Genomic DNA, 9,998 nt, shown 5'->3' with positions numbered 1-9,998 from the left:
AAACTATCAGGCTATTTTGTTTTGAATATATGTGAAATAGATGTCTAAACTTAGACTGCTTGGCTAAAATGAGGATAAACTTTTAATAGACGATAAAAATCTAATAGACGTCTGAGAATAGACTATGCGTTCCCACACACCAAAGAAATCAACAATTAATCACATCTCCATTGAAGACATAATACTTAGAAAAACAATGAAGACAATTTAAGGAATGTTATGGCCTTCAAAACAACATGAGAATACAAACTTTTGATGAATGAGAGCGTTTGAAGAAACAATATTCATGTTTCCTATAATGTACTTACAATATATGTCCAAGTGGGAAGGCACAGCACCAGAATAAACATTAAAATCCACATTACAGGAAACACACACAAGATTCATTCAAGCATGAGGCATTTGTTAACAGGAGTTGAAAGCACTGCTGTCCCAAGCATGCAAGTCAGTAGATTAAAGAAAACACATGCACAATGAATCGAGCATTTAAAAAAAAGATGAACTTCTAAACTCTCCAGAAATGACTTAAACACATGATTTTTGTTTGCATTTCTAAGAGAGGGATGAAATAAAATTAACATTGCTTTGGTTTTCTGGTCTTCGGTGTCACATGATTAAAATATGCGGCATTTATTATTTTTTAAAGCATAAAAAGTAAACAAACAAGTAATGTGTTAGCAAAAAAGACATTCTAAACAAAGACAAACAAGCTCGCTAAGTATATTTCTATCACAAATCACACGCTACAGCAAAGCCAATGATGTAACAAGGTCTTTTTATTAGTTAATAAGTTTAATTAGTCAGCATTGTACAGTTAAACCCACAAATACCCTAGTGTCAACACAAACATATACGGACTTTACGGTGAATGTGTGTGTGTGCATGTGTGCGTGTATGTGTCTGTGTGTGCATATATGTGTAGTGTATAATTAAATATTTGGATATTGAAATATTGGAAGCATGGGAATTCATTTAAATACAAAGATGTCATTGTGTATGTATATATCACAAGGTTGAAGAGCTGTTTGAAATATGATGGATGCTGGTGTGTATGCTTTGGGAGCAGTAACGTGGTATGAAGTACACAGACCAGGCCGAATTACACACAACGGGGATGCATTCTAAACTCTTCAGCCCGTGTTATGATACCTCATGCCAGCACATGTTCCTGTAAGAAGCTGACTACACATATTGAGACAGTTCAGATCTATCAAACATTTGACCCATCGGTTATAATTTTTCTTCTCTATTCCTCCTTTCTCTCATTTCACAGCATCAGGTAGATAACTCCACCTACAAACAAATGCACAACAACAAAACAGGAAGGCTGAGTAAAAGCATAATCAGGATGCCATTGCAAAGAGAGGTAAAGTTTTTTTTTGTATTAATTACAACATTGTATGAGTTCAAGCATATGCACAGATCAATTGTTAAAAAAATAAATATTGTTTTATTACATTAAAAAGGTATTTTACAGTGATTTTCTTATGCATTTATATTCACTGAACTAAAAATAATATTACAAAAAAAAAGTTATACAAAAACCTATGATGCAAAACCCAACGTTTGGAAGCTGTTTGGACTGAACTGTGTGTAGGAGCTGTCATATAAACACAACAAGATTTTAATTTCCTGATGTTAAAATATTATTCAAATCCTAGCGTTTTTGAGGCCGCAACATGACATAGAAGTGCAGTTTTCTCTGCCCATTAAATGACAGGAGCATGTTAGCATGTCTTCGTAGTAATGCATATAAAAGTCCCAGAAATAGAATTCGCAAAGAAACTGGGATTAAAAGATCTGTTCCAACTCTCTGTGATCAGCTGCTAAGTTTAAAACATCTTCAAAAGAGAGCACGTTTGTAATATCGCTATGCAATTTATTTCCGCAGAAATCACATCAGGTATCACAGATCAATTGTTAAAAATAAATATCGCTATATTACATTAAAAAAATATATTACAGTGACTTTATGCATTTATGATCACTATACCTAAAAAAAAAAAACTGGAGCAAACGTTATACAGAGACTATTAGCAAATTTATGGATTTTTATTTTCTCTGACAATGGTAATCAATCAGTATTTCATGTATTTTTTATTACTTGGCTACTGAAGCAACTAAAAATTTAAAAACACATATATGTTGATTTTGTACTTTCATCACCATAACGTTGATGATAAAAACATGAAAACAAGCTGCCATTTACATTTTAACATTGACATTCATACATTATAGACCCTTTTCACATTTGCGTGTTTCTCAGTAGCGGAAGGGTAAACTTAGGGTGCTTTCACATCTGTAGTACAGTTAATTTGGTCCGGACCAAGGGCAACAAATGATACATTGTTGCATTTTCTGCAGTGTCGTTTTTACACCACATTGATTGCTTTGGTCTGAACTAGTTGAAAAGAACCAAAATTCAGTCATCTGACAAAATCCACATCACTCATTGGTCAGATGTTATTGAACGTATTTCCTAACTGCTTTTCAATCGGTTAGAATTCACGTGCAAGAAAATGGCAATGAAATTCCCTCAAGTAAACAAACCGGCAGACACAAAATGTCGCTTTTGACCATTGGGCTACAACTGCGCTGACTGATTGTATCCCTGCTCATAGTATACAATACAGTTTGTATACATCACTTTAGTCAGACTATACTTTTTGAGAATGAAGCGCGGCTGCGGCTGAAGAGCAATTTTTTTAAGGCATTGCAAACTGCGATGGCACATTGCAGGTCACTTCAGGAGGCATGAATTAATTTAGCTAAACTACAATAGTCATCTTCCGGAAATATTTCCAACGATCCAACAGGTAATGTTTTTCCCTTTCTCTCTCACTGTCAGTAAAGCGCTGTCAACAACATTTTCCTCCATATTCCATAATGCACAGCGCATCGGCCTACAGCAGCTGGATTAGTCCAAAAAGGCGCAATATTTATTGCAGATGGGTCTGTTTTAGTTCGGATCATATTCTCACCACAAACGAACCGTTCCAAAAGGGAAAACGAACTCTAGTGTCATTCAACAGAACTAAATAAGGCAGGTGTGAAAACACCCTTAGAGCGCAGTGAATCAGAGAGTACAACAAATATTTTTTTTTACAATCCCTTTCACTGAAATAATAAAAGAAAAACTCTATGATGGTGTTTTCAAGACTTTCAGAAAAAATAAATAAATGGTGCGAGACTGGTGACGGCAGACAGAGGAGAGAATAATGTCAAATTTACTCTCAGCCCCATAGATGCCGCATTAGAAACACCTTGCATAAGGTGTTTTTTGTAATTTGACGCCAAGATGATATAATACATACAAAAATGCATAAAAATGTTGATATGTTTTTTTTTTTTTAAATCAAATTATTAAAAACTTTCAAGGATTTAGGTTTATGATCACAGTTAAACACGTCATAACAGTCTTGAAAAGGGTCCTTTTCTAAATCACAGAGATGTGCCTTTCTTTATTAAACCTTTAACAATACTGAATATTTAGATCTGTGCTCAGACCACACAAAATGCAAAATACAAATCCCGAGAGATGTATTTTGGATATAAACACTACAGTCCACAGAAGTGAAATAGTAATTAAAATAGCAAATGTCCTTTTCAGGATAAAGACCAATGTACTTATTGCTTCAAATGCAGAGTGTACCAATTACATTTGTCACCATCTACTTGTGTAACAGTCAATAGCTATGTTTCTACCCAAAAAGGTGAATTACTTTTTCATAAAATGTTTGCGAATAAAGCACCCTTTCCATCCAACAAGTCAAAAAGAACAAAATCATGCTGATATACTGGAGCCATATATCTAAAAGAAAAAAAAATATTTTGCCATAGGAGAAGCCACTGTGTTTTTTTTTTTTTTTTCTTTTTCGAATACAATAATATACTTATAACTCAGAAACGAAACCCAATGAATGCACAGTGGTTTTGGGGTGTGCGAAAATGCTCTTTGTGACCACAGATGCTCAAGACAGTTCTAGAGGTAATAATATGGAACCAATATAATGACAAACTTTGGCTAAGGGATTTTAGCATGACCGAAACAACATTTCAGATGTTGTGCAATGTGGTCGGTCGCCTATTTTTTCCATTAATGCAGACCCATTGTGCTCATCATCATCACATGATCTGTTATAACAAAAAACACATCACTTTTGATGTGCATGCTAGGATTTATTCAGAAAATACAATTCCATCTAGTTCATGCACTTTTTAATAGGATAAAAAATGTATCCTACTACTCAGTTGCATGCATAAGTTTCCAAATTCAATATTCCAAAATATGAGAAAATAGGTTAGATGGAAACAAAGCTATTGACTAAAAAAGAAATGTATGTCATTAAATTAATTGTTCAAGACATTCTTTTAAATATGACAACTGAATCTGCAGCAATCAGATTTTTTTAAAAACTTCTACTACATGATGTGGAAAATATCATATTTTGTTTTGTTCACCTTTTCAGAGACTTTGTGACTAATGGGTCACCAATATTAGTACTTTGAGAAGGTATGACTAGATGTACATTGGATGGTATGATGTTTCGCTTTTTCTTCTTGTTTTCTTTACCTCCATCTATCTATTGGCTTATTTACTTATTTTCTTATTTTTAAAGTATAACTAAAATTTCTACAGCTCACATTTTTTGTAAAAAAATTGTCTGTAAAAGCACATTGTATATTTATTTTGATAATCTTAAATAAGTTTTGATGTCTATTCATAATCATGTTAAAATCAATTGTATTTTAAACCAAAACTTGGCTGTAATTCTCAATTTATGGAGAATTATGCAGCTCTACTCCACACATGAGTTGAGTTCTGGCAGTGTGAGACTCATACCGTTCACCAGTCGTAGCGTGGACGGGATTGAGGAGGATGGTGGCGTGGTGACTCGTGGCGGGGTGAAGGAGAGGAGGAGGAGGTCGGAGGTGCTGTGAGGGCCAGCTGCTGTCCAACCCCTGCGCCCCGCTCACGCCCATAATCTAAACTGCGGGCAGTAGGGGGGCGGTACCGACCCACCTCTCTCCTCCACTCTTCATCAAAGGCAGCTGCCTCACCTGAAAGAGAACCATTTCCACAATAGTGAATGGGAGAATTTCTACACAAAGGTCTGAGATGAAATTTAAGTAGTTACAGGGGGGGAATGGTAGAGAGAAAGGAGGGATTTGACTCACTCTCCTCCAGGTTGAAGAAGTCCTGCCTCTCTTCACGATCGCCTGTGAGACGGTTCCTGGAACGCTCCATCACATGACCTCTCTCACCAATGTGATGCCCAATAGACATTCGCTCCAGCCCGCTCTGACTGTCCCGCATCGTTTGACGCGTCTCTCTGATCTAAACAAACAATTCAAAAAACATTTAGGGGCGATTCAGCAGTTGTGCTCCTTCAACTGTGAGATACTTCAGTGCAAAAACATCTCCTGCATTCTCTTGGTTTGTCTGGACTAAACCAAAATTTAAATTAATCCATTTAATCCTAGCTTGGTCAGCGTTCATGCAGGGAAATTTAACACAAACCTAGAACTATACAAAAAAAATTAGTTCCTAAACAAATTTGACAGCTTGTATAATGCATATTTTGCTTTGCTAATAAGGCACTTTTCCCCATTGCTCCGTGTTTTGACCTCTGCTCAAAGCTGCGTTTGCACTGCACGTCCACATATGGTTCTGAGCAACGTAGCTCACTTTATTCAGATGGGATTATTGGTATACTTGTGCCACATTAACTGCTGCGACATTAGGGCTGGGCGATTAATCGAAATCATCATTCAGAACCTATAATCAATCTAAATTTTATAGGTCAATTATTTCAATTTCTTTTCCTACAACATGTGGGATTATGTGACTCCACTCTGTAAGCCAAACTTTGCAGCCACATCAGATCTCTGGTCAAGTAGGACGATGGACTCATTCTTGAGCCTTACTTTGGACTACGTTGACAATAATTGAAAGGTGCACCAAAGATGCCTTGAGACATATTTTCCAATACATTTAAATTATTATTTACATTAAAGTATTTGTTTACCGAAGATGCAAGAAATGCACGGTTTAAAATATTATTTGCAGGATATGCAAGAGTTATTTTATTTAAAAGATATACTGCTTATTTTCTATTTTCAATATGAAAAACTTTGAAAACAAATGTTTTATTTTTTAAAATAATAACTATTTATTTTCACTTCTTTATAAGAAAAATGTGACTTGGTTTAAGACAATGTGTGTTTTAATTTCAGTTGTTCAACTTTGATGTTCAATAAATAATCAAAGATAGTGTGTGTTTACGTCAATTATGATTTTAAAATCAAGTAATGCACTCTTCATTCAAAAATTTCTCACTTGTGATTTGTAAGCATATTTATGGTACGAAACCGTCAGTGAACTATGAAGGCAAAAAATAAATAAATGAATGAAATAAATAATGGTTCATTAATCGTAACTGAGTTAAAATGTTTAATTATGAAGATCATGGTTTAGGCCAAGTCGCCCAGCTCTATGTGGCATCATAGTAAACAACATAAACAAACGCTTGACACAAACCAACAGGTTTGCCTTGCGAACCAACCAAACAGCAGTGGCTGCTGCTGACTATTTATATATAGCAGGTTGTGTGTCTCATTTCCCAAATCAATTGTAAGTCACTTTGAACAAAAGCATCTGCTATATGACTAATTTTGTAAATCCAGAGACGCTGATAGTGGCGATCCTCTCAAAACAAATTGATGATCTGCAGTGTGTACACATCACGTTTTGATAATGGAACAACTTGCTTGGAACATCAAGGAGGTACTACTAAAAGTATCAAGTACTAGGTACAAAACACATTGGAAAAGCCCCCAAAAGTAAGCTGTACCAAACCAAATCATGTCGTAACATGCAGAGGAAAAGTGGCTTTTTACACCGTTTTGCATACACCATTCTTTTGGCGTCATCAAACCTTGGATTTGTAGCAATGCAACATTTTGTTTTTGCTTTGTTGAGTTTTTGGCAAGTGTTGCATTTATTTTTTTTAGTCGAACCGCTTCAGTGTTTGTTAGAAAGCGGTCATATTCTATTAGCTGCAATGAAATTGTACACCAAAATTTTTTTTTTACATTTTTTTTGTGCATTTTTTAAGCTACTATCGAAACTCATAATGTTTATCTTCAACCACAAACTCTCATATTATCCACCAGTTGGAAACTACGCCGATTTAGATGTCACAACATATTTAATACAACTTGCAGATCTAAATAGAAGCTGCTAGTAAGTCATTCACGTGGTTTGAAGTTGTATGACTGTGCTGTATCGTTTAAACATTTGTTTAGTCTGAAACTGATTACTTAAATTATATTGTTTTTTCCCCAGCTGGTTGTTACCACAAAACAAAACCTTTTAGGTTGATACAACACCACTACGCTTTATGTCAGGTCCTGATCACCTTGTTAAGTTTTTTCCTGCAACAGCAACTGACTGGACCTACATTATTGCTTACATACTGTATAGACCATTTTGAGGAATGCAAACAAAAACAATGGTCCTAACGTATTCCCTGTCTTACAATTTTAATTTCTCTAGCTTCCTAGAATCCAAAAAGAACCACATATTGATAGATAATGTTGTGATAGCTCGATCTAACATTAAGTTATGATTGAATTGCCTCTTGTTACAGTTATGAAATAGTTTGATAACACGGTCTATACATGTGTAACAGGGTAACATTGTGCTGTAAACATTAAAGTGTTTCTTACACCCCCGGGAGCAGTGCGATATTCACTGGTCTGCTGATAGACTTTAGGTGTTCCTGGGTCTGTAGAGGAGTACGAGATGACTGTCGAGGAGGAAAAGGTCTGGCAGTTTGGAGAACCAGACATTCGTTCCTACAAAGTAAAGAAAAAGACAAGACATGAAAGTCCAAAGATCAGTTGACCTACTCTTTTCTCAGTATCCTCTTAACACTTCAAGAGTTTAGACTTCAGTTATGTTAATGTGAGATCAACAATGGAAAAGTCCAGTCTGTATTTGTTACTGTGCAGAAGCTGTAAAAATAATGCATTGTGGTGGTGCTGAAAACACAAACCTGTATGAATAAATGTCAAGAGTTTAAAATAAATAGTACAAATGTAACATCTTCAGACAATAATTATTATAGGTTAATCATTATGTACATGATGACAAAATGTGACTTAAGCTTTTAAATAAAACCAGACTAACATGTGCAGACATTCATGTGAATAAATCTTGACTTGACTAAACAAATGCAAAACATTACATCACAGCCTAAATATTATAAAACTTAAAAGTAGATCATACGTAGAAAAATGATTCAGATTTTAGGATATTGTGGTTTTGTTAACATGGGCTTGAAAAGCACTCTACCGTGTTACAATAAGTCTTTGTTTTATTTATTTGCAATCAAAAGAAAAAACTAAAACCTCACCATGTTCTCCATCATTCCACTCATCATGCTGAACATGTCCATGAATCCTCCACCCTGAAATAAAAAAGACACACAATGCTCAAAATGCTATGAAGAAAAACTTCTGCTTTAAATCATATAATAATTTTGATAGACATTCATACCATTCCCATCATGCCAAAGGGGGTCAAGGCTCCAGCTTGTGGCTAAAAGTACAAAACAGCAACGTTAATATTCAATATATCCTAAAAGTCATTAACAACTTATAATAACACCATTAGGATGACCTGATATATCAAAGAGACCATCAAAAAACAAAGAAATAGTTCACCCAAAAATGAAAATTTACTCACCATTTACTCACACTCAAGTGGTTCCAAACCTTTAAGAGTTTCTTTCTTCTGCTGAACACAAAAGAAATTCATTTGAAGAAAGCTGAAAACCTGTAACCATTGACTTCCATATAGGAAATACAGATACTATGGAAGTCAATGGTTACAGGTTTCCAGCTTTCTTCAAAATATCTTCTTTTATGATTAACAGAATAAAGAAAGTCAAACAGGCTTGGAACAAATGAAAAGTGAGTAAATGATGACAATTACATTTTTTGGCTAAACTATCCCTTTAAATACTACATAATAATATGCAAATAGATTAATCAGACGTGTACCTGAATGCGTGTACGTGGATGCTGGATCTGCGGAGTGAGAGCAAACGGATCCATCCCGAATGACCCAAACATACTCCTCATCTGGTGCCTGTGTGCTGCGAATGGATCCCTATCCCAACACAACATGAACTTTATTTATTTACAGTCACAAAATAGTCCAAATAGACAGTGTTTACCTTTATAAATGCAGTCAATGGGGTATATGTACACAGACTTTTCATTTTCAGCCAGCCAACCTCAGCGCTTCTGGTGAAATGTTTTTCTATTATAAAATCGCCACGTTTAAGGTTTGATTTCTTTAAATATCACTGATGTCTAATTTATATACGATATAAAGTGGGTCTCAGATCAACAGAGTTTCTGCGCTCACCTGCTGATCCTGACGGCACTATCGCTTACACAGTCTTTCATCTTGTTTTACGCTGGAACAACTCAAGGAATGATCAAATCTATTTAACTGAATGTATTGTAACATTTTACATTACAACATCGATGCTGTAAAAGGAACCTTCTGAAATTGAAAATACTTACATTAAGCTTTCACAGGAGGTTTATCATTGGCTGAAAAACACTAGCTGTGCATATACCCCATTAGAAGACTTAATACTCACATCATGTACGGGCTGTCATCCACATCATTCAAGTAACGAAACATTGTTGATTTCCTTCCTTGGTCGGTTCAAGTCAAACAAGTAAATAAACTTCAGTCTCTTCAATCAAACGCCGGTGAAACAGCAGCTCTGGGGCCCTTAATTGGTCAACCAATCATCCAGCTCCTCTGGTAGCAATGCAAAACAACCTCAACTGGAGAATTACAAAATTCGGCCTGCACGCCCTATAACTTAACCACAATCAAAACCATCAATAAAGCGAGCGAAATGGACAAAGCACCCTGATATGTCAAAGCAGCTCTGCAGAACATTTACATT

General features: G+C 35.4%; 1 protein-coding gene across 1 annotated transcript; it reads right to left on the bottom strand.

The window, feature by feature from the left end:
* Positions 1-758: 758 nt before the first annotated feature.
* Positions 759-9,996, bottom strand: mlf2 (myeloid leukemia factor 2). Its single transcript, NM_001025516.1, is given in 8 exon segments — positions 759-1,293; positions 4,844-5,061; positions 5,179-5,338; positions 7,732-7,860; positions 8,421-8,474; positions 8,564-8,605; positions 9,070-9,178; positions 9,681-9,996. Coding segments are annotated over 7 exon segments (753 nt in total). The 5' UTR covers positions 9,725-9,996; the 3' UTR covers positions 759-1,293; positions 4,844-4,846.
* Between the last annotated feature and the right edge of the window lie 2 nt (positions 9,997-9,998).

The sequence above is a fragment of the Danio rerio genome, chromosome 16 (assembly GCF_049306965.1).
Source record: "Danio rerio strain Tuebingen ecotype United States chromosome 16, GRCz12tu, whole genome shotgun sequence".
NCBI classification, from domain to species: Eukaryota; Metazoa; Chordata; class Actinopteri; order Cypriniformes; family Danionidae; genus Danio; species Danio rerio.
The sequence above is the reverse complement of the archived record's forward strand: the minus strand, read 5'-3'. Positions and strand labels throughout refer to the sequence as shown.